General features: G+C 37.4%; 1 protein-coding gene across 3 annotated transcripts in view; it reads right to left on the bottom strand.

Moving 5' to 3' along the window:
- Positions 1 to 26,078, bottom strand: part of ANKRD28 (ankyrin repeat domain 28) — a 122,438-nt gene that overhangs the window by 25,239 nt on the left and 71,121 nt on the right. For 2 of the 3 annotated variants that reach the window (XM_031045004.2, XM_005144443.3), the window contains exons 4-12: positions 20,198 to 20,268; positions 17,511 to 17,711; positions 16,681 to 16,768; positions 12,497 to 12,639; positions 11,200 to 11,412; positions 4,043 to 4,121; positions 3,759 to 3,873; positions 3,250 to 3,332; positions 934 to 997 (exon numbers count right to left, since the gene is read on the bottom strand). In XM_031045004.2, the coding sequence (XP_030900864.2) occupies positions 934 to 997; positions 3,250 to 3,332; positions 3,759 to 3,873; positions 4,043 to 4,121; positions 11,200 to 11,412; positions 12,497 to 12,639; positions 16,681 to 16,768; positions 17,511 to 17,711; positions 20,198 to 20,268 (1,057 nt within the window). Of the gene's footprint in view, positions 1 to 933; positions 998 to 3,249; positions 3,333 to 3,754; positions 3,874 to 4,042; positions 4,122 to 11,199; positions 11,413 to 12,496; positions 12,640 to 16,680; positions 16,769 to 17,510; positions 17,712 to 20,197; positions 20,269 to 26,078 lie in introns of those variants that run through there. The other variant, XM_034060737.1, reaches the window with a different exon arrangement.

Genomic DNA, 26,078 nt, shown 5'->3' with positions numbered 1-26,078 from the left:
TCAATTATTTAAAGCAAACAAAAGCAAACCTGCATATCACATGCTTTTTGCTACCAGGATTCCAGCACAGATACAAGTTTTCGCTATATAGTTAAGGCCAAACAGAAATATTTCACTTTTTAGTGTAATTTGTTTTCAATTCAATACAGTCATTATAATACATGTACCATACTTCTTATAAACACTATCTTAATAACTTTCCTAAACTGGAGATGAATGAGCGAATGTGTCACAAATTATGTGGGTTTATATGAAAAGATAGCATTTTACCCGTAATCATTTGCAACAAGGGTGTATCTATTAAGTAACTTTTGACTTGGAATGATTACTTAACAGTATTACTTAAAACAACACTGAAACAGAAAAATGAAAATAGCAATATCATGGAGTTCTTGTGTCCCACAAAGTGTATCATGAAATTTATTACCCAATTCTTCCAGGCAATTTTGAGTAGCTGCTATAGAAAACCTACAATACAATAACAATAATCAATATGGATCACAACTCAAGTGATGAGCAAGTAGTTCTGACTACTTCAGCCACCTAAACTCTGGAATTTAATTATGGCTTTTAATTTAGATTGATCTTTTGTTTAAGGATTTGGTAAAAGGATACTTCATGCCCTAAAGTGATTTTAGCTGGGCATGCCATCTTTGAATGCTGTAAATTCTAAAAATTCCATTAATCCCCAAGCATTAACCTAAGGTAAGGCTTGGACACTGCACTCCAATAATTACTTATTGAGCTGAATATTTACTTATATTGTTTGTAGATAGACTCCATTTTGAAATTATTTAAATGTTTATATAAATTCCAAGAGAAGAGGGCAGGAAAAGCACAGAGAGGAAATAAGAAAAAAAAAACCAACAGGAATGATCAGTAATTGAAAAGAAGAATGCTAAATATGAAAGCATGAATGCTTTTTTTACATACCCTCCAGCTGCAGCTGCATGAAGGCAAGTCCTGCCAAAGTCATCTGGTGTGTCAATGTCAAAACCTACAAATCAAGTATTTTGTAAAATGGTTATGTAAGACCACCTTTGACAAAGCTGTACTCATCTACCCTTAAGAGAAATGCTTGCTCAGCAAGCTTAACAGCTCCTTGCAGGAAAGCACGTATGCACTGAAATTTACTTCATTTGCAACACATCCTTGCTATTCACAGTATTCTGAAAAACAGGCATTCAAGTAAAACTGAAAGGGCTAAGAAAAAACAGAAGTAGCTGAACTGAGGCAAGAGACTATATTCCTTATTATCCTATTTACCTCCTAATATTTCTGTGTAAATTAGTATTGAATAGAAAATATATGAAGCACTATGAAAATTTAAGAATTTGTCAGAATTTGTCAGTGTTATGCTGAGATTTGTTTATTTATTTAACGGGGAATTTCAGCATTACCAAAACCAGGAGCTACTTACATTTCATCTTTGAGTTTAGCTCTTTAGTCCCAGAGAAAGAATTTTATTAAGCTGGAGCAAAGGCTGTAAACAGTGATTAATTACAGAGAAACAATTCAGAGAACACTGTAGCTTTCTCTTCCCCAACTGTGCGAATTATATAAGTTCAAATTTAAGATCACAAACTTTAACTGTGCAATTCCATATCTAACCATTTATTTTGACATGAAGGTTGCTATTTCAGTCAGGTTTAAAAGCTACATTTTTGGTTTGAGAAAACTACTATGTTCTCCTAAAAGTCTTGCTTTTATGTAACAAAACTTACTCATTAAATCTCCAACTTTAGTACTTTTGCCTAGGAATGAAATTTTTTTTCAAGGATTGTTCAACAACGATAAGTAATCAGTAACACAGGATGTGTTATTTGAGACTCTTTTCCTACTCTATATCCCCCCAGATGTGGGTTTTGTATGTGCTACTCTGTTCTCCCATTTCAAAAGGCGGTGACATACAGCAAACAATTCATGAAGAGTAGTCTTTGATGGCTTTCCACATCCCTAGGTTACTTGTCTAACACCACTAACTACTTAAATGTCATTCAGCACAGGGACAGGGCAGACTGATGTTTGTTGGGGTTTTATTTATTTATTTATTAAATTACTATTATTTTTTTTAATTTAAGATCTGCACATGAATATGACTGAATTTAAAAAACAGAGATCCTTGATTTACATAAATGAGATTCCTTCTCCCAAAACCTAAAGAGCACATTTGTCTACAGATACCAATCACCACACCAACAGTGTGTAATAACCAGCTGTTAGCAGAATCTAAGTCTTTCCAGTCTGAAGACTGAACATACTCTTTAAGTCCTTTCTGCTCCAGGCTAGATTTACCTCTAAGTTTACTCAACTCATGTAAAAGTCACAGAAACCACTTGCAAGTCTTCCACAGGGTTTCCTTTACCATACTGAATCTTCAGTAAGGGCACAGCCAGCACAGCACTGTGTGCAGAAAGGAGAAAGAGGCAGAGTATTCCTCACTTTGAATACATCCAATTGAAATACTGTAAACTACAGGACAGGTCTTCCCTGAAGCAAATTCTTGCACCTTGTCCATCATGGAGCACTGAAATAAAAAGCCTTACCAGTGGTAGTTTTAGTTACACTTCTTTAGTTCTTCTCCCAGGCTTTCCTAGCAGACAATATAAAGCTGGGGAAGAAAGCGCTTACTCTTCCTTCTCCCCAACACGCTGTCCCCCATTTTTCTTTTTTCAAAACACATTAAGTGCCTTTAGTTTAATGTACAACCATTTAGCTTATTTTTCTTCTTCTGTTCCTGACATTTCCACACAAACACATCTACTTTCTCAGAACTGCAGTGCTTCTAAGAGCTCAGAATTCACACCATAGCAGACTCTAGACAACAAGGGAAGTAATAGCCTTGCAACGCTCTCAACTTCAGGGAGGAATGAAACAACGAAAGTAAAGCAAAGTTCAGGTTACATTTAACTAACAACAAACCACCAATAAGATGTTTTTTTTAACGTAGCAGTCCAGAGTCTTCAGAGCTACTAGGCACCAAGTGCAGGAATAAAATAACCTGTATTAAACTAAAAACATCATGGAATGGAACTAGAGGATTCTCCATGAAGTCACTTAAAAGAACATTAGTCTTTCTCCTTGAAGTTGAATTCTGGTCTGAACCAGTCATCACACCTCTATGCCCAACTTAAACCACACAAACACAACAAACTATAAATATTTTTATCTATTACTAAATTAAGACCTAACTAAAAGCTATTCTATGGAATAAAAAGTATAGTACAAAGCTTTAAGAGAGTATCCTACCTGATGAGAGAAGCTTTCTGCAGCAGTCTGAAAATCCACTTAATGCTGCCAAATGGAGAGGAAACATTCCATGTATACCCCGCCTAAGATACACCATAATCAGGTATCACAGTTTCATTACAATTAAAATAAAACAAACACGATTGTGTCCCAAAGCGCATGTGCATGGTTTGTTCAGCAAACCACTTAATGAGAATACCGAGCCTTAGGAAAGCTTCACATATTAAATGCTTTCTTCTAAGCTATCAGGATGCATTAACTCAGTGCAACAGCCTATTAAAACTTTCAGAGCTTTTATTTCACATTAGAAGAAAATCCATTTATCTTTCCTTCTGTACAAATTCCTGTGTACTGAGTAGCTACTTAAAAGTATAGTACAGGCTAACACACAAAGTATTTCCTATTTTAAGTTGAAGATGATATTAAAAAAAGTCATACTAGTCTTGTTAATCTAATAAATACATTTCTAAACTCTATCAGCTTGCATTCATGTCAGTAAAGTTACCTACTTTGCAGTGTCAGCACCACTCGTAATCAGAGTGTTGATTAATAGCTCATGGCCATATCTAGCTGCTATGTGCAAAGGAGTATTTCCATTCTTATCTTCACAGTCTATTTCAGCTCCTACAATAGAAAGTAATTACTAAGTAGGCATACAGATACTTTTGTCACATAGCACTGATGATGATTTGCATTAACAATTGTCCATGAATGAGTACTTTGGATTTAAAAGTCTATACAGATTTCAGTGGTATTTAGTAATAATACCCTCCCACCCCACCCCCCTTTTTACCATTCTGAATGATGGTTTGGGATCTTGAAAATCTACCATGGATTGCTGTCATGTGCAAAGGTGTTTTCCCATCTTTACTCTGGAAAAGAAGAAAATGTCCATGTTTACTTATGGCCAGTAACAGCCACAAAACTTCTGCAAGACATACTGGCAGTGACAAGTTAGCATGACATGGCAAGCTGCTCTTAATCACTCTCCTAGGTGTGAGCGACAACTCAGTGTTGCCCACTCACGGTTATGCCTTTGCGATAATCTCAAGAGGATGATGACAGCGCTCAACTTCAGGAACAAATCTATGTCCAATTCTTCTTCTGCCCAAGTCTAACACAAAACAGTGATTCTTTGTGTCTTTTTAGAAAATAGGTGTATTTACTATAGAGTTTTACATATTATATTAAAAGACAACATATTAAAAAGATCATGTGTTTCATGGAATTTTCTGTGAAGTCATATTTGTAAGCAATTTATCATAAACCACAAGTAATCCTAGGGTAGAACTATTCAACCACAGCTGGTACTACACATTTGACAGATATATCAAATGTGCACTTAAGTCATTCGTTCAGGAAAGATGTCCTTCAGATAGGCCAACAGTAAGGCAGAAGGTAATTTCAATTTTTAACAGCACAATCACAATGCAGTTAGTTTTTCTTTCTCCCCTCTTATTATTACTTGAGGAGTACTTCCCCTACACCCACTTTATCACAGGTAATGGGAAAATGCAAACATGAGCCTCACAAAAAATAAAAGCGCTCTTGGGTGTACATGGCTGCCACATCTTTAAATTTTAAACGTTGGCTTTGAAGAATATGACATATGCATTAAAATATCACACATTGTTGACATGTGTAAAAGTGTCTTCCCATCTTTACTTTTCCTTTGGAACCAAATGACAAAGCTTCTGTGGATGTGTTTGTGAAAATCTACTGGAGACCCTTTTAGGCAGAGTTGGATGTGGAATTGCCAGTTGTGCCACTGCACAGAGCAGCATACACCACCTAGAACAATGCAATTATGGGGAAAGTTGTATTCTCAGACCTAGACAGAAAGAAATAAAACACCTAATAATGAAAGCCATGTTATCTCCAGATTTCTTTGACTGTAAGGAACCCAAAAGACACATCCACATATCCACAACAGATGCAAAGAAACACAGAAAATGGGGCTGAAATCCACTTGAGAAGCAAAATAATTGCCCAGTTCCTATCAGCAGGGGCCTAAGGCCAAATAAACACATCATAAGTGACAACTTCCCCAAGCAATCTCAATGCTCTGATTTTCTTACAAAGAGAATTTTCTTCTTATGTCTACCTTTCATCTTTCTCCCCATGGTTTAGTTCTGCCCTCCTTATCCAACCATTAATATTCTCTGTGTCAAATTTTTTCTCCTCCTTTAAAGCATTTTTTTTTACAAATTTGGTGTCTCTTTCCCTCACTCTACTTCTTTAAGATGAAGGATTAATTAAAAGGAAAATAATCATATATGCTCAGTTGGAGTGAGTGACTAAAAGTGGCTTTGGTGACTAATGTTCTGAACTTTAAAAGGGGAAACTCTGAGAAAGTATGGAAATAAATTAGTGAAGTAATTACAGACAGAAGAAATTAAGAGCTCAGATAAAGCAGCCTGCAATCTTACTGGCTCAGATATGCTAAACCTGGATCTCAAAGGAAGGCCAACAAAGAGTAAGATGGAGCAGAAGAAAGCAGTTATCTCATTAATTTCATTAATAGAGTATCTCTCATTAATAAAGTACCTTAAAAGGACATAAAAATAACAGTATTAGAAACTAAGGAGCATGGCGGTCAAGTGAGAACCCTTGAATACAACTTGAGTAAGACCTTGCAAAGGACAGCAAAATAAGTAAAAAAATAGTTTTCTAGTTGTAAATTAAAACCACAGTACAATCAGTAATGGATTTTTAGATACATTCACTCAAATTTACTTACAAATGCACTCAATGTAGATTTCTAAGACATTGGGTTTGATTATCCACAGTGCCTCTTTCTAGTCTAACAGTTTCCAGTTCCTTTACTACCCAGGAATAACGTAACACACAACTGTCTATCAATGTATAAACATAGAACAGGCATAAAATTATATGAAGGTGATAATTTCCGTGTTGAAACTAAACTGCTAGGTATAGGATTGCATTCAGAATTCTGTTCTTAGACTTCACTATAGAAGGATATACGGAATCAGAACCAGTAGCCAGAGTTCTTTAAGCAAGGAAACAGGAAGGCTCTATTTATTGAACAAAGCACCATTTCCTGAGATGCCAGCAGGCTGGACCGCATAAGCAAGGAGGTATTTTCAAAACTACCTTCAAGTTCTTTTTTTTAATGCCTTTATGGTTTACCTATATATTACATTAACTAACTACTAAGTCTGATTTACGAGATCAGATAGGATCAGAGCACATGACAGAATGGTAACTTCTGCTGTCTTCACTGAAACCCAATTAAGTGCAGTAATAGGAAAGAGATCACCCAAGTCTCCTCTATCACTAGAGAAAACATATCCACAAAATACTTAGGATAATACAAAATTAGCTTAGAACAGTAATTGCTGTTAGACAGAAAAAAATAACACACAGGACAAGGTGTTTTATCAAGTGATTACTTGGATATTAACTGTATTCAGTCTACTGAGCTTTACAGAGGTTCAGGGGAAATGTGGGGTCTATCATGTCAAAGCATTCCTCCAAGTGAAATCTCCCCCCGGCAACAATTCTTATGTTCTAGTATCACCAAAGGAAGTAAAATACTTTTTTCTATTTAGGTCACTGAATTTTCAAGCAGCAAAGGGGCCCATAAAATAATTAATACTGTCCCATTACAAACTCATTTCAACGTGCTCTTCCATGCATGGAAATCCTGAATAGTGAGGAGAGAGTGCTGCAGTAATGAGCAGTACTTAACAGGATACACTGTTCTACAGCACTATATGGGCATTGACAAGACTTCAAGTATGAAAATATGTCCTCTGTCTACAGAGGTGATAAAAAGCATATAACATATTTCTACTGTTCCATTATCTTTTGCTACATATTGCCTTCCTGAGATAAGTCCTCCATCCACAGATATGGACAAACACCATCCATCTGCTATCAAGGGTAAGATGGCAGATGTTTACCTTTTGCTCTTCCCCAGCTAGGTCATTCACAGCAGAAAGTGCTCTAATAGTACTGTCTACTCTACACCTAAATTATCATCCATTCTCTACCCTGTTACCTCTAAACCTCACAAAACCAGTTCCACAATGGAGAGAACTACTGCATCAAATTACACAAGCAACATATTTATGATGGAAAAGAAATCTTTCAACAATTTTAAGAACTACTTTGAACTTCATCCTTAGTGTCTGTAAACTGGAAAGGCTTGGTTTCAATAAATACTTAGTAAAAATGCTCTAAAAGCATTCCATTTTAACCCTACAATTATTTTTAGCTATTCTAATTCAATTTCCCTCTGCTATTTTTAGGGATTGTTTTTCTGATTAAATCCAAGATTTATCCTTAAAAGCTTTTCCAAGGAAGCATAAGTTGACTTGGAAACAATTCTAGTTTTCCTCAGTTCTTGCACTTTTCAACTGTGCAAGTGGCAAGTTTTCATACACAAAGTAAGGCTGTTCACAAAAAACAAATTCAGAGGCCAAACACACCCATACTGATATAAATCCACAGAAACGCTCGTAAAAGAATTACAATGGAGACAAATGTTGGTGCAGAAACATGTAATAAATGCTGTTTTCAAGCTGTAATTGCTTAAAATCCCTACATGACACTACTTGATTCTGTCATCTGAGAGTAAGCTAAAGAGAAAGCCTGGGTTTACCCGTATTAGATCTTCCAACAATTTCTTCAACGTTACGGAAACTGATAAATCTATACTTTGGATCACGTAACTGAATGGAAAAGAAAGCAGCAATACATCTGTCTGATGTTAAAACACCTTTTGTCACCTCCAAATAAAAGCACACCCACATTACAAACTTCAAAGAATTTTGGAAATCTGCCAGTAACTTTGAAGATATTAGTCATTCTTTGCACAATTTCTAAGGTTACTTTGTGTTCCATGTGTTCCAACTAAATTGAGTCAGCAACTACAGTGTATACCATACATAAGATTCTTATTTTAGGTTCAAACATAAAGATTATAGTAATTTTACCAGTGTTTTTTATCCTACTAGAATGTTGGAAGTTTTTGGTTTTCATTCCTAACCTACAATTAAGGTGCATTTGAACATGAATAGCTAAAAAAACCCATCATTACTTGCTGTATATCTTTCTAAGATGAAGTCCTCCCCACTTCTACATCAGAAATATGTACAAAGTCTTGAACCCTTGCAACCCAGTATACAGGCAAACCGTAATGCTTTACTTGGAAACATTACGCTTTTGTTCTTATTACTGTAAGTAACATACATATATAATCAGGGCTTGAGGCCATGTCCTCTTGCCCTATCACTTGTTCCCTGGGAGCAGAGACCAGCCACCTCCTGGCTCCATCCTTCTTTCAGGTAGCTGTAGAGAGCAGTAAGATCCCCCCTGAGCCTTCTCTTCTCCAGGCTAAGCACCCCCAGGTCCCTCAGCCGTTCCCCATCAATCCTGTGCTCCAGGCCCTGCACCATCTTCATTGCCCTTCTCCAGACCTGCTCCAGCACCTCAATGTCTTTCTTGTAGTGAGGGGCTGAGAACTGAACACAGGATTTGAGGTGCAGCCTCACCAGTGCTCAGTACAGGGGGATGCCCTCATCCTGCTGCTGCAGTACTGCTGGTACAGGCCAGCATGCTGCTGGCTGTGGCTGCTTGGGCACAAGCTGGCTCATGTTCAGCTGCCAATTTATCAGCACCCCCAGGTCCTTTTCCGCTGAGCAGCTTCCCAATCACTCTTCCCCAGGCCTGGAGTGTTGCCTGCAGTTCTTATGAAGGCGAAAAGAAACCTTGTGATACATCAGTGTAACATAATGAACAATATACAGAACAGGCCAGGAAAGTGTTCCCATTTCTTCTTTACTGCCAATAAAAGGGATAGCTTTTGAAACTGAAAATTCTTGTATCATTCCGATGTGGAAAGTGCAACTGAAGCACAGCTGTTCAAAGCTCACAGGAAGAAACAGCTCCAGCTTGGTGGCCAGGTGATCACAGCCAGTACCTCCATCTGTGGGAGGGGGGAGAGAGAGGCAGCCATGCAGAAAGATCGTGAGGGGAGAGAAGGGGCGGCCATGAGGGAAGATCATGAGGGCAAAGGAGGGGCGGCTACGAGGGGAGATTGTGAAGGGAGAAGAGGGGTGGCCATGAGGGGAGATCATAAAGGGAGAGGGATGGCCATGAAGGGTGACGGGAGATCTTGCGGAAAGAGCAGGGGTGGCACTGAGGGGTGAGGGGCAGTCATGAGGGAAGATTATGTGAGGACATCATTAGGGGGAGAGCACAAGTAGCCACGGAGTGTGAGGGCTGACCGTGAAGTGAGATCTTGAGGGGATATAAGAGGTGGCCATGAGGAGTAGGGGCGGCACTTATACAGCGTGGGCCACTACAGGGCACAGATGAGGGGTGGCTGTGAGTGGAGATTATGAGAGGCAGCCATGAGGGGAGATCTCAAGGGGAGATCAGTTTTCCCTTAGTGACATGGTTTAGTGGTGGGCTTGGCAATCATGGGGTAATGACTGGACTTGATGATCCTAAAGGTCTTTTTCAACCTACCTGATTTTAAATTCTATATCCAGTCTGGGACATTATGCAGAGCACAAAGATGGCAACAAAAATAAATGGACTGTGACATGTGTCTTTTAGGACAAATTGACAATAAACACTGTAGCACAGCTCCTTATTTTCCCAAGGTGCTTTGGTGACGAATTTTTCCATAACTGAATTTAAGAATGATTTCATTAAATGAGCTGAATGCTTAAATAGAAGTGAGCAGTAACATACATCTAATGTTTTTTTCCACATCAAATATGTCATTTTAAAATTAGTTCCAAATTTTCAATGAGCTACAGATTCTGAACTAACAATAGTACAAAATTGTATTTTAGAATTAGTTAACTGAAAATCAGTTATCAGTGTATCTTAGGTGAAGTGAGGCACACACCCTGTGGTTCTGAACAGAAATATTAGCTATTCTAATATTCACCTCCTATCCAGATTGTGCTGAAATTCAGGCCTAACTAGTGAACAGATTTATTTATTTCAGAAACTAAAGGATAAATTATTCTCTTCCTACCACATGTGGGCAACAGTACTATAAGAGGAATACCTGGATTCTTCATGTCACGTACCCGTTTCCCACTTACGCCAGAGCCTGAAACCTCTCAAGACACCAGACACTACCACTGAATATTTCTGAATACAGTTAAGTTTTTATTACCAGAGTAAAAATCAACTTAATACAAAACAGGACCTCCTCTCTCACATCTCAAGATCTTACTCTACACACTAGAGAACATGAGAGAAGATATAGGTTCTGGTTTGCTTTTATATGTGTGTGGATTAGAAATTCTTTCCACACTAAGACTGGATTCTAAGGAATATTCTGCAGCCAAAGACTTGTGACCAAGCAGAGATGTAAAGTGTACACTGACTGCTCACAAAGTTCTGTTGGTGTAATTAACAAACCCCAGATGTTTAGGACTTTGGCCTAATCTACTTATCTTTGTATTTGTAATACACCTGTCATGCCTCTCCCTTATTAACTAGATTTTAGGATCTTGCATTATCAGCTTTTCAACTGCTCCAGAAATCAGACTCTCTTACACATTTCTCTGGAATATCCCTTATTTTTTTTAATGCAGCTTATTTATAAGAAAATCATGTTCTTTGGTATTTTTCCACATGATTTGCTCTTATCCATAAAGTCAGACTGGGAAAGACAATTACGTGGAATTCTAACATTTAGCATAACCAAGACTGACCAGAAAGTATTGCTATCTTTCTTCTTTACCTTTCTGGGCTACTTACGACATCCCATCAAAGTTTTCAGGTTCAGATCAAGCTCCTTGAAACAACATACTGGCTCATTTTTTCTATAGCACTTTTCCCATAAGTACTCCATCAATCAGTGGAAATTTCTAAACACTGCCATAACAATGATTTTGAAAAATTACCTCTCACAAACTGCAACTTCAAGAGTGAATGGATTGCTTTGGATTCACCTACCTTCATATTTACATCTGCTCCATTACAGACCAAAAGCTCTAAACACAACGCTCCATGTGTTGACGCAGCAGCAAAGTGCAGAGGTGTAAAACCCTTCTCATTCATTTGATTTACATTAGCACCACAGTCTATGAGCTCATTCACTACAACATCTTGCCCATTGTAGCAAGCTACATGGAGAGGTGTATTTCCATAGGCATTTGGTTCGTTCATCTACCAGAAAAACAAAGCAAAACAAAAAACAAGATTAGTTGGTAGGCAAAAACCTGGATTACTGCAGCATCTAGTTACAAAGAAAAATCTCATGTTAGGAATAATTTTTCACTATGTTTAGTAACTCTTCAACACCAGAAATTAAAAACAAGTTCTGGATGTAGCAGTTTGACCGAGAAGTGCACACTGGGAAGAGTACAATTACTTTATAAGTGAGCCAACCTCCTGCAATTGTCTCCACACCAGTTTCCTGTATGTAGTATGCAACCTTACACAACACACACATGGAAACAATGTCAGCAGTGGTAATTTGGACAGACACCACAAACTAAGCTCAGCACTGAGCTCTATCAGTTTTCAACAGCATTTGTGGACTTCCGTTAAGAACAGAGATAGAAGGGCAGGGGCAAAGTGTACTGAATTATAAGTTGCTGTTAAGCACAACATGATAATTCTGATCTACTTCTCAAGACAGAACTTTGGCAGCACCCTCTAGCCTCATAAGGCTAAAATGTAATTAACAATGTAGATTTCTTATAGTTTCACAGTCTGTTGTTAACATACTTTCTACATGCAGGTATTGTGCCATACAGCCTTTAAATTTAGTTTGCATTTCAATATTAATTTGGCCTTCCTTACTGTAGTATGCAAGTTTCTCACAGTTTTTTGTATTACCCAAAACTTATGCGGTGTAAGAAAGTCAGTAATGTCTATATTTTTACAAGTAACTGAAGCAATAGTTAACTTCCTGCAGCTCAAAGAGGATTGTGTTACAAAGTTAAGAACAGAATTCCTGAGTTCTGATACAATGAACTAAGAGTAAGACATACCGAACAAACAAAAAAAACTACTAAATACAAATTTATGTCCAAATAATTGTGCAAAATTTGTAAGGCTCTTAAATTCCCTGGGGGAATGAGGTTTGATAACAAAAAAAAAAAACCCCACGTGAATAAAGATCTTTGGAAATACTACTTTGACTACATCATATCCTGCCCCTAAATAAACAGTGTGTTACAATACTAACAAGAGCATTTCAAACAACATCAACAGAAAAAGTATCACTTTGTTTTATTCTTCTTACATCAACTCCAAGATCTAGAAGGTATTTGACTACACTTATCATCCCACTAGATGCTGCAGCATGTAAGGGTGTATATGATTTCTTGTCTTTGCATGTCACTTCAGCTCCATGTGCCACAAGTAATTTCACAACTTCAATATGACCTAAAAGAATAAAGATAAAAAGAATGAAGCTGCATTTTGTATTAGACAGCACGACTTTACAAACTTGAAAATCATACAATTGTTATAACATGAGCAAGACATTATTCACTTGGACTTAATCTGGAAAAGAAAGAATTGTTCCTGTATTCTAATTGTACTGAGATCTATAAAAACAACATAAAATATTATTTCCATATACCCCCTCTAATAATCATAGTATTTCTACTACAAAAATAATATTGTATAGTAAAACAGTAATATCTTGTCTTCTGCTTACACAGGATTTTTTTAAGACTTGAGAAGCAGGGAGGTGAAATAACTTTGTAGTTATTAAACATTTACTGCAAATTTCTGTTAACTTAAGAGAGAATGCGGCTGTCACTCTTCCACCTTCATCTCAGCTGCAAACACTCCCATTAAGGTTTTTAAGAACTTCAGCATAGACTTTGAAACAGTAACACAATATGAAAATATTCTATGTTTAAATAAAAATATACACATACTCCCAATCCAACTTCCTTTACTTGCACAACCTTTAAAATGTGGACCCAAATAATACAGGAATTAGCAAAGCTTTATTTTCACAACTGACTCATGCCTTTGAGGAGCTTTTGAAAGCACCAACTGTTCCCTTAAGGCACTGGGAGAATGGGAAGATTCAAGTGGGATCCTGGAGAAAGGACGACCTGGGGGAAGTTCCAGATAAGACGGTGGAAAAGGGAAAGGAAGGCAGGGAGCTCACCCTGAAGTAGTGGGCAGCCTCTCCCTTTTCCAGCTTTGTGGCTGGGCCAGGGTCCCCAACATCGCATCACTGATGTAAAGGGCAGTAAGTGTTCCCTTTACCCTACCTGCATGCTCCCCCACTAGTTTGCAAGTAGCCATGACACTGCATGCTACGAGAAAACCCATAAAAATGGAGTAAGTAAAACATATTCTTGCTCAGTTGTCAATTTAACTGCCAAACAGGGCAATCATTGAAAACACACGATCATGAAAACCTCTGCAGAACAAAGGAGCACACTTGAGTTAAATAGACCACAATACATTTAGTACTTAACCCTTGTAATTGATGCATACAGACAAATGTGGGATTGTTTTACCTTTCAAGTGACACCTTAGTTAGAAAAGGGGTGGGGACCACACTGAACACTTTACTGGTTATCCAGTCTAGTCATGTAAGTAAGAAGTATCAAAACCAGCCTTCAGTTTAACTGCTTTATAAAAAGTGAGGGTCTTTGCTTTCTCAATAACTAAGAGAATTTGCAAAAGTTTGAATAGCAAGTGTCTCCCCAAAGGAATACAGACAAAGTCAGTCACCACAATACCTATTTTATGCTGCGTATCCAACAACATACAAAATGATATTTCATTCAGCTATACCAATCAGAAACACGGAGTTCACCAATGCAATGTGAAGTGCTGCAAATATTTCACTTCCGAATTACTTCAGATTGTAGGAAAGCAAAGAAAGAGACATGTAAACATGATAACCATCTTCTGACCAAAATATAGTGGGGACAAGAATGAAAACAAGCCCTATATGAGATAAAATTACAGAAGATACTGATATCAGTGAAAGGATGAGAGATACTGAACAGAAGAGTGACTGAAAAACTTTAGAGAGAAGAGAAAACAAAACAAAAAAATCCCTGACCTGCATTGAAAACGCAAGCAGCAATCAGTAGAAGACACTCAAACAGAAGATGAAGGTACTTGAAGTGGGAAGCGCTGAGGAGACATCCCGATACACTAATGAGGGCAACGCTAGCACACAAGAATGAAAGTCCATTTTAGTCGCAGCATTGCAGCTAAGACAGCAATGGAGCCGGGTTAAAAGCAGGAAGGAAAGCAAACAATGGATATAACCCTAGCAAGTTATTTATAGTAGAGTGACGGAAAGCCTAACTTCTTTTTTATTCCATGGTCAGTTTAATATGGTGGAAAAGCTTTAAGGCTTCTTCAAACAATTGGAGCAGTGTAAAATGGCTGTATATTGGGGGAGCGAAAGCCACAGTTGGTTTGGTTTTGCTTTTTGCTTCTTTTTTGAAGACTTTCAAAAGCTTTTTGTCTGCAAGGGTATTTAGGTTGACCAACAGAGTTTCCTGTTAATAGCCTATGAAGCAGGATTGACTAAAATTTGAAAAACGTAGCTTATCTGAAAAACAGACGACTTTGCTCTCCTCTAGGTAAGCACAAGCCAGAAAACATCTCTGTTCTCTCACTGACACTCATCACATCTCTGCCATCTCATGCCCAAGTTCATTCAACAAAATCTGCATAATCACCTTGAGTAAGGTGGCTGGACAGTCTGTCACAGACACTGCTTTGCATTTGAAAGTAGATTAGAAAATACTAACATAAAATATCACAAAGAACCTTCAACCAATAATGAAGATTGCTCTTTAACTTCTGAATTTCAGGTACTGGTATTAGTACTTGAGATGCAGTATCATACAATTTAGAATAGTAATGCTGTGACAGTCACTTCATAATCCACTTGCGCATCCAAGACTTTTCCTTTTAAGACAGCTCAACAGGGTTCTATTGTTCTTAGCATTTCACATACGGATTTCACAGCCTTATTTTACATTGTTATCAGGTTATTTCAGACCCGTGTTGTCAAGGACAATGTGAAATTGGCCTTAAATACAGTTGTGCAAAGGCAGCAGTTAGTAATTCCATTCTGGTGTGAGAAAATCACCACTGAGGTCTTACAAACAAGCCCAATTTTGTAAACGTGTGGGTTTGCATTTATAAAGGCCAAATTCTCAGTCCTCAGATCAAAGTACATTTCATACAATGAGGAACTCATTACCAACCCTCAAAACTCAGGGTAAAGTATTTGGCAACTCTATTTAAGTACTGCCCCACATGCCGCTGCTCATTTGTTTTGGTCAGTATTTAAGTTTAAAATTGTATTTCCACTTTTAAGTTACTGCCTCCATTTGCTCTTTCCTGGCAAGACTGGGAAACATTGCTTGGATAAATGTAACAACTCCAAAGCATTTACATGTTATTCAGTGCCACAGAATAATGGATGAGTTAAGCAGTAACCTTAAGTCTGTTTTTAAGAGCCACCCCACACATATACACATTGCACAGCATTATGCCTATTTATAAGTAATTCTCTCTGCTTCATAACAAAGAGTATTAATACCAAACTGCACGAGGGGCATATCAAAACATAACAAGAACAAAAAATTACAGATAATAAAGTCCTGTTTGCCCATTTCATCTTCAAAAAATTCCCAGGCACTCAGATTCATACAGTACTGATGCTACTGCTTTTATTCTTCTCCCTTGGCTGGATAAAATTACAAAGCAATAAGCTAAAACACAGAATGACAATCAAGACCATGGCGTTATCTCTACTGGCTTCTTCCTGAAACTGACACTGAAACTTAATTGTTCACTGCTCATATATAACACATTGCACATGCTCAAGGCCATTTTTAGACATTCTCTTGAAGTTAAAAGAGGCACTGTGTTTTTATGTCTTCTGAACAGGTACAACATATTCTGCAATGACAAGTGCAATCTGAAGGTGCATGTGAGTTACTTAGAAACAAAATGATTAGTCAAACTTAAGAACTCTTTGTCAATGTCAGCCTAGGACTCTCAATATGCATTTTCTATGATTCACCTTCCAATGGTTCATATTGCTCATATTTTACATGAAGCTCAAGATACAAAACTACTGTTCATTATAGCTATGCTGAAGAAAACAATTTCTACCACTTAATAAAATGGAAGTCTGGTAAATGCAGATCAATACCACGAGAACAGGAATTATCCACTCCTAGAATAAGAACAGCAAGGCAAGAATTTGCAGTTTTAGAGATGAAATATTATTTTAAAATACAATCCCAAAGGTTGATGCAATGAACTTGTTTCAGGTGCTCCTTTTATTCATTGCTTACTCTCTATTTGACATTACTGCAAAAGTTTTCACCTGTCATTTACACAGAAATATGTAAAACCATTAAATACACGTTGTTTTTCTTACTACCACAACAGTAATCAACTGAAACATGTACATACCCATATATGCTGCCCAATGGATGGCTCGTCTGTCTTTCTTGTCAAATGCATTAATATTGGCCCCTCTAGATAACAGTAAGCTGACCATCTGAGACAGAAAGAAAAGAAATCCTTTATTCATACTGTAAAACTTTGCTTAAGTTAGACAAAGAAAATCATAGGAGAAAAACAAATACATGCATTTTCAAAGGATTTCATTGTATTGTTTTTTGAGTATTCCGTAAGCTTGAAAAAACTGCCCACTTTGGCAGCACTAATGAAGCGACCTTGAAGAGGACAATTTTTCAACAGAAACACTTTCCAGTTAATATGGCAAATTTGTGAAATCTTTGAAATCTTCAGGCAAGCTATTACCAAGGAGTTCACTAAAGTTAATCTCTAAAAGCAAGCCTATTGCCAACTTGTCTCCAACCACTTACACACAATTACAATGGGAATTTCTCAGCAGCCAGTTAGAGCTTATTACAGGTATTTCCTCCACATTTAAGTGAAAACACATACAATATGTTCACTATCTACTTGAGAGAAAAATATCTTTTTCCCATTTAAAATTTATCTATTATTAGTTTAACTCCATTTAACTCAGGAAAATCTGCTTCCGTCTTAAGAAAGGTAAATGCTGCAATAACCTTCCAACTAAATTATGTAACAAGTATTTTTCACAACCATTCTGTATACAGTTGCACACAAAACAAATTCAAATACAAAATAGGGGCTGGGGTATTTCAAAGGGATGTGAGAAAGCATGATTTTAAACTGAGAAACTGAACATCCGAAATATGAGTGGCACAATGACAAGTGAGAAACAAGCTAAGAAGAATAACTCTTACCTCAACATGTCCACTGAAGGCTGCATGATGCAATGCTGTTCTACCTGCTCGATCAGACAGATTTACATTGCTTAGGAGAGGCACCAAAGCTTCAGCACATTTCACAGCTTTGTTAGCAGCTGCTATATGTAAAGGTGTCTGCCAGTTTTTATCACGAGCATTGACATCTGCTGAATGCTTTAATAACACCTGAACAGCATCCTGAAAGCATTTACAAAAAGAGAAGCCACTCAGTAATTCGAAATGCCTGCCTTAAATCAAGGACAGTATAATGGAATAGAATGATTTCCAGTTTGTTCTCCTGTGAACATCATCTTACGCTTTGGGATCTGGGCATGTTCTCAAAAACATAAGCAATACACTCCCTACAGGGTTCAACTGAATCAACCATTTCCAGGCCTTTTATCCAGTTCCTTAAGCTGGCTGGTAAACTGTTTTGTCATCACAACTTCTTTTCAAAGCTCAATAAACCTCCTTAGGATTTCTTCCACTGCTAAGGATTAGTGAAGTACTATGAACTTACAATGCATTTTGATCAATTTGCCAAGCAAAAATTTTGAACTGTTAAAGTCTAGAAATGACAAAGAGAAGAACAGCTTACTAAATGCACGTTTAGAAAACCTCAGATAAAACACAGCACGGTCACAAAAATTTTCAACATATACTGTTGCAAAACTCTTGCAAACCGTTTCTGATGCTGAACTCAATTCCATCTCGCAAAGATTATTAATTTCCTTTTGTTAGGAGTACAAGCTGTGAGAATTTGACAAATAAGACTGTAATTCTTACAGCAAGATAAACAAATCCCATCAAAATATGTGCACGCAATTGGCATGCGTTATGAAAAAATACCTGTTAGTGATATCAACATGATGATGAATATTGCATTCTGCATCAACTCAACCACTTTACCGCAGTTCATTAACTGCTTTCAGTGACTTTCCAGCTCAAACACTTGGCATACACAGAAACAGTTGGCACTCTGAACTTAAAGCATTGCCTCAAGTAGTTACTGGAAATTTCAAATTACACTCTGGTACAATAGCTAGGTATATTGTACTTTCTGGGATGGTACACCACGCATACAAATATGCATACAAAGATGCCTGGAGTGTGACAGAATTCACATGGAGTTGCTTCAACCTGCGCAGTTGATAGCCAAATCATTAATTCCAGCAATTTTGCATGTTTCAATGTCCTTGTTTAATTGCAGCTGTCTTTGCTTCAGTTGTTTTAGTGAAATCATAATCAAGAGTTTTTTCATTACAGCTTTTTTCATCTAATGACCACACCCCATACATGTCTGCCAGCTGGAAAACAGTGTCTACATACATCAACCACATATGTGGGCTCCTATGACTTACTGTGTTTATAATAGAGAATTCTGAGAAGCAGCTATCACTGCCTTTTCAGTAAACAGTCTGATTGGTTTACATGTTTGATTAGTATTTTGTTTAAAATATTCTACAGTTTAAAAAAAACGACCATGGCTGGAGTTCTTGGAGTTACAATCTAGGTCCAGTTTGTCTGCAGCACCCCCCTCTGCAAGCATTACTGACAGAGGGAGCTTTTATTGTCCCTCAGCTCTGAAGAATGAAGCGTTTGATGCTTTGGTCAGCTCCCAAAGGAGCAGCCTAAAAATACATCAAGAACAACAAATAGCATTTGGGAATAAGGCGCCCTTGAAAATCCTTTTTCAAACACTGTTTTGAGTAACACAATCTCCACAAAACTTAGCTATTAATGCTAGTAACAAAATACCGCAGTTTATCCAGCAAATTCAAAAGTGAAAACTGAAACAAGACTTGCTTAGATAGTTGGTGGATGAAATAGTTGAAGTTCAATGTTTGTCAAAAGTATCTGTCTTCTCAAACAAAAATTTACACAGAATCTTAAAAAAAACATTTTTTGCTACATACTGAAACTAGCATTGATTTGGCTCAATATCTCTAAGGAGACAATTTTGCATAAACTCTTCCACATAACAAGCTCAGCATTTCTCTGTTTTTATCTTCTACAGGCATTTAAAATTTTTATTAGGACATCAACAACAGAGGAACAACAACTGAGGCACTTCTTACATTACTATATTCTCCCAACTGTGTGACTGGTAGACTTCAAAACAAAGTTCCTACATATTTAATTTACAGATTTTAGGGTGATTCTCAATACTATCAGTACTTATTAATCACTTTCTTTTTTATTTTCTTTAAAAAAAAGATGTTTGCAGGCCTTACAGAACTATTTATTTCTTCAATGTCTGAAGAGATAAGCATGTAAAAAATGAAGAAATGCAAAGATTATGCTATAAAAGCTGTACTAGATTTTAATCTCTAGTTTCACGCTGAACCATTCAAATTACCTTAAGAGAAGTAAACTGGACATGAGAACACTTCATGCAGAACCCTCTGCTAGGGAGCAAAGCTGAGAACTGGAAGGGTAGAGTTTTCCTCCTTTCCTCCAACTCAGGCACAATATACACACACACACACACACACATATATATATACGAATGTGTGTATGTGTATATACACACACAGGGCCTCAACAAGACAACCAGTCTTGCAAAAAAGTTCTGCAATTCCAAACATTTGGAGTAGTTTCACTTTGTAAAAACTAAACAATGAACAGAAGTTAATTTGAGATGTCTTATTTTAACACAAAGCAGTCATAAAACTCAAGCATACCTCACTACAAGATGCCACAGCTCTGTGTAAAGGAGTCAACCATTTGCTGTCTTTGGCATTAACTCTAGCTCCTGTAACAAAAAATAAGAGTAACAGAAATTTGTAATACATTTATAGAAAAACTTGAATATTTTCAAGTACAGAGACAAGACTATTGGAAGCTACTTATTTTAGGTTCATAATACAGCAACATGCCAGAAATGGAAAGGAGTCTTCTCCAGCAGAACCCATCTTTTGAGGAAATTCTTTTTACACTGCACCCACAATAGTTTTTCATCAAAGCATACTCATCTTTTTACACTAGGTAATCCTCTATCATCTTTTGCACTTCCAAAGGCACATAAAAGACTGTTGGGTAAAAAGACTGGCTCCTTGCCATCATTCAGCAACAAAAATCTCATACTTTCCAACTACAGCTGAAATTCTCCATTAAAATAAAGAGGCTCCACATATTCCCCAGGCCTCCAGTTTCCTTGCGGTTGGTGGGTCTGAAGTGTAGTTACATAGAATAATGCTGCTGCTTCTGCTGGAAGTTTAGGTATGAATCTTTTCTACTCCCCAGGTCAGCTAACTCACTTCACAACCCCCTGGATCTCACTTCATGTGCTCAATTGTAACAACCACACCTCTCTGCTTCTAAATGGATACCTGAGAAACAGTTGTGTCTCTTCCATCCCCAGGAAAAAGGTCTTACAAACATCTGTAAGGGACAGAAGCCTGGGTTTGGATGTTAACTTTTTCTCTTCAAAGGAAAGAAGGATTGGGGGATTATTTCTTTTTTCTTGAAGGAAAAAACTGAACTACATTCTAACTTCAACAAACAAGAAAACCTAATGATTAAGCTCAACGATTAAACTTCTTACTGATATACACACATGCATATGTATATATATACACATACAGTCCTCTAATATTAGAGTGCTCTAGGTGACCCTGCTTGAGCAAGGAGGTTGGACTAGATGACCTCTGGTGGTTCCTTCCAACCTCAACCATTCTGTGACATATGTGGGTATATATACACATATAATTGAAGGTTTTTATACCTTCAGTGGAAGTTTAACCATCTTTACTTGAAATCTGTCGAGATTTTAGACAGATGTGGTAACAGACAAAATGCTATAGTTTTGAAAAAACAGTTCACAGAGCAATATGTATCACATCACATGGTAACATTCATGTTACATGGTCAGAGATTATTAACTTCTCATAATAAATGTAATATTGTTATGTCAGAACCACCTTTTTTTCTATGCAAAAAGCAAAAAAGGACAGAAGGCCAGTAAAACAACAAGGTGTCAAACAGGCTGTTGGAAGGATACTCAACTGAGAGACAGGGTATTTACATCCAAGTCTCCCAGACCTGCACCAGCAAAGAAGTCTCTCCCAGTCCAGCTGAACCAAGCTGAACCTGACCAAGCAACTTAGCAGTCTGCATAAAATTGTGGCTGCAAATACTAAGTAAACCAAAGATTTGAAGTCAGTACTCCAAGTCAATCAGTTTCTTGTCAATCCATCCCTTTCAGGCTTGAGAACACAACATGGAAGCTGACGCTAGATCCAAACTCCCTCTTTGACCCTAGGTCTTCAAGGGTCAAGACAGAACCTGAGGTTTAATCACTGGTTACAGATTTCAGAAACTTCCATCTTTCCCTACCCAAATTTCAGAAGCTTTGGGTGCCATCCTATTTTTCAAGTTCAAAAGTTTTTGAAAAGTAAGTTTGAAAGAATGGGAAAAGTTGAAGTTTATCCGAAAAACCACCCCTGAAATCTAACAGAAGTTTAAGACTCTTATTACAAATATCTGCTTTTGTCAGCCATCATAAGGACCTAGTGTACAGCACCATACTGGGTAAAATAACATAATTCTGCACAGAATTCTAGCAAAGAATTTCAGGAGTCTAGAAGTTACCAGAAATGTCTTAGGACTCTTGGGAACCCAAAAGACAATAACCTGAATAATCAGTAAATGAGAATATAATCAATATATTTCAAATGTATTTGTCATTCTTGATTGTCTTCCAGGTTGTTAGCCACACCTTGGTTTTAGCAGGCAAAACAAAAATAAGAGACAAATGGTACTCCAAGCTTCACCTGACTTAATGTGTACAGGCAACAACAAGGAATGAAGACTTTCAAAACCTTACTGATTTTTACTTCTAATTTTAGGATACGAATGTTTTTGAAGCATTTTAAAGGAATTACGGAAGTCCCTAGGTCATTAGCCAAACCACCATCCTGACTGTCCTCAGGAAAATGCATTTGCAAGACCTGAGATCAGGTCAGATTCACTCAGGAAATGAAATCTGAGACAGGAGAAGCACCATGCCCAGCAGAAGGGGAGAAATGGCCATTTTCACCCCAAGGTAGCAGCAGTTACCTAACCCCTAGTGAGAACATGCTTAGGGTCCAGCCTGTGTTTATGAGTTAGTTAAGTTGTTCACTGACATTTCTGGTACTTTAACACATAGCCTAAAAATGTCCCCAGAAGTGAGCAGGAATAAATACAAGAGATACTGCACAAAAGATTTTCCCAGCATTAAATTAATCAAAACTGCTACAAATAAAGGAAAAGAGTATCTGAAAGTGTTTGTTGTTTCTGGTGAGAAAGAAAATCAGCATTAGCCAAAGAAATGCCTCAGGAAACTCGAAGCAATACCTGAAAGTAGCACGGTCCTCTCAAAAGAACAAAATCATCAATATCTGCTCCGCACCCTGAAAGTCATCTTCCACCCAAAGAAGCAAGAAAACCTAGGTCTAATACATCTACTAGTTAGTGCAGTACATAGGCACTAATATAACTTTTCAAGTGCACAAAAAAAAATTGTAGATTCTTCAACAAAGTAAAAAACCAAAGTTGACTTTTGACAGAAGACCTGAAACTCTGACAGACTGCCTTAAGAAACCACCACCAACCTTGTGCCTTCTCCCCCCCCCAAAAAAATTCTTACAGGAGTTCCAGAATTGCTAGATTGAAAAGCAAACTCTTTAAGTAATACTCAGAACAAGCACACTACCAAAAAACACATATGAACTATCAATGTGAAACTTGGGAGTTCTATAGCTCTAGATATGTTAAACAAAACAGCATTTTAAATTAACATAGATGTATTTCTCCCCAAATTTCTTCAAGAAATGATGACAAGAATGATTTAAATTTCATAAATCACCTTTTCAGCCTTGTATCTCAGGACATAATCCCTCCACAGGTTGCTGTTTATTCCCTAGCACACAATCTGGAGAAAACATTACAATTGTTCCCTTTGCCTTAAGATGTTCTCTATGAGACTTAAAGTTCCCTCAAACCTATCATACTCCTACCATGCAACAGTGGGAAAGTTACAGCCTTAATTCGCTGGGCTAAAGCTCTACTCCAGATTTTCCAACATTTGTTTCTAAATTTGGAAACAAACATTGGAAAATATATTATACCTTTACTGAGTATCTGTTGCTTAAAGATGATTTGCTTCAAGGCTTGCTTGAAGACAGTTTGAACACATGTATGTACATAATTCACTGTACAACACTGCCAATGCAACATTATCTCTCTGTGAAGCTCAACTTGCTGACGTGTTAACCAGGGCATTTCTCACATTTCAAATGCCTTCAAATGCCAGTTATGCAGCCGTTTGCTCTTTCAAAGCAGTGCAGGGCACCTCAATCCCTAATTTGTTATAAAGGCAACAAAAACCCCATCAAACTCAAACTTTCCCCCACACACACATCGGTTCTTCCAGACTTCAGGGGCCTGGTCTTAAACTACTCAAACATTTCATTTGTTTAATGTAAGTATTTTTTATATTTCTTTCCTTTAATGCCATAGAGCTCACAGGAAAAGGATGCAGTGGCTTCCCAGAGATATAAAATAGAATACTACAACACAAATACCCATCATCACTACTTGAACTTAAGAACTGATTATGTGACTAACACTCCCCTCAAACTGCACCTCCCAAACCAACTTCTTCTTCCTTGTCGAGAAACTAAACTGAAATACTAAACAAGATCTTTCCTTTCATCACCAAATTCACTAGTATACAAAAAGCAATTTTGCTCTGCAAAAAGGAGGGAATAAGCTTACACATTTTTCTTCCCTCCCCTTTGAATCTTATATTCCCTTTGACAAACTTGCATTCATAAGACTGACAACTACAAAAGCATGTTTTATTTAATAAATCTATTACAGAAGCTACTGAAAAACTCAGTGATGCTTACTCAGGCATTGAATGACTGGGCAGGAAATGCTGCAAGGAACTGCCACACACCTCCTCCTTCATCCATAAAGTGCCATGTAACTATATATAGCCATGTCTCAGCACCTCAGTGTTCCTCTTGTAAGAACTTTTGCTGAGACTCTCTTCCAGAGCAACTCTGCACCAAACTCTTCCTATTTGGAAAGGTCCTTGAAGACTAATGAATGCAGTTGCTGCATTTCTTACGTGTCACTAGTTTGAAATAGATTCAGAAAAGAAAATACAAAAGAACTGACAAGCCATTTTTTCATCTTCTGCTTGTAGTCTGTATTTTTAGACTGATGGTATTTTCCCTTGTTACTGTACAAGATGTGAGAGTGATTGAACAATGCAATATAAGCAAATAAAGCAGAAGTGTTTTCATCCACATATGCAATATGGACACCCGATGATCAGTATTTGAAGCTCTGAAATGTTTATTTAGGAATAAAGTATGTAAAATCTTTAGATTACATTTTAAAAAGCTAACAAACCTTGTCAACAATTAGTATATGGAAATAATTCCAGGAATTATCTTTGCAGAAATTAGGAAGATCTCAGGTATAAATCACTGAGAATAACCAGCAGTCCTACTGTCATTAAATCCTATCTAGTTACAGGCTAGTATTAGCTTAAGAAGTTTTTCTTTCTTAAATGATCCACTTTTTATCTAGAGATGATGATCATGGATGTACCCAGAATGGCAAGCAGAAATTCTCAGACTACACTGCAGAATGAACAAGAAGAGGAGGAGATTTTCATTAGACAGAAAAATATGTGAACTTTCAGAAGGAAACACAAAAAAAGTCTGTAAAGGAAAAGATGATTTGAGAGATGAATTGGAGCAATCAGTATTAAATATCTAAGACAATTTCCTATTGAAAACTTTATTGTTTCAGTAATGAATAAGACCTTATTGGGAGAAAGCTTCCTATTTATAAACTAAATGCATAGTAGACCTATGGAAGAGTAAAAACAAAAATCTGAGGGGGACAGGACTGGAATACCTTTTGAGCAGCCACAGTGATGCTTCAACAACAGTTATTTTTATTGTTAAAACAAAATAACCAAATAAAAACATCAAGGCACCAAAACAAAACAAACACCCCTTTCCCTCATCAAAAAAAAACACATGGGGATACACTGGCCACAAAAGGGAGGAAAACCACAATCAAGTCAAAGCCAATCTCCCGAACTTTGTTGTCTTGTCAATATAAGAAGTCTGTTTCCTTTCATAACTTCATGGTTTCTGCCGCAACCCAGCCATAACCTCCTTGAGTTTCAGACTGCTGCACAAGGTTCTCTGACTCCCTGAGCTACTGAAAGCTATTACCATTTTTTAAGTCAGCTTAATTTTCCCTCTCAGTGAGCATCAGGGCTACCTTTTCCACAACTGACTGTTACTGCTGCCAGAAGGAAGTTAGGACAGCTCAAAACAGCAGCCAACACCCCTGTCAAAAGAAGAGGAAGCGGCTGAAAGATACAGCCAGCATAAAAGGAGCCCCTGTGAAATGCCTCTGGCATGTGGGTACATCTGCAACCCAAACAAAGGGAGCTTCATGAGGCTGTTACAGCCTTTCATCAGCTGAGCTGTGACTGTCATTGCATGTACTTTAATAGTTGGATAGCTTCAGAACTGGATGAAAATCACA

Source organism: Melopsittacus undulatus, chromosome 1 (genome assembly GCF_012275295.1).
Source record: "Melopsittacus undulatus isolate bMelUnd1 chromosome 1, bMelUnd1.mat.Z, whole genome shotgun sequence".
In the NCBI taxonomy this organism is placed as follows: Eukaryota; Metazoa; Chordata; class Aves; order Psittaciformes; family Psittaculidae; genus Melopsittacus; species Melopsittacus undulatus.
This window is presented reverse-complemented; position numbering and strand designations above follow the sequence as displayed.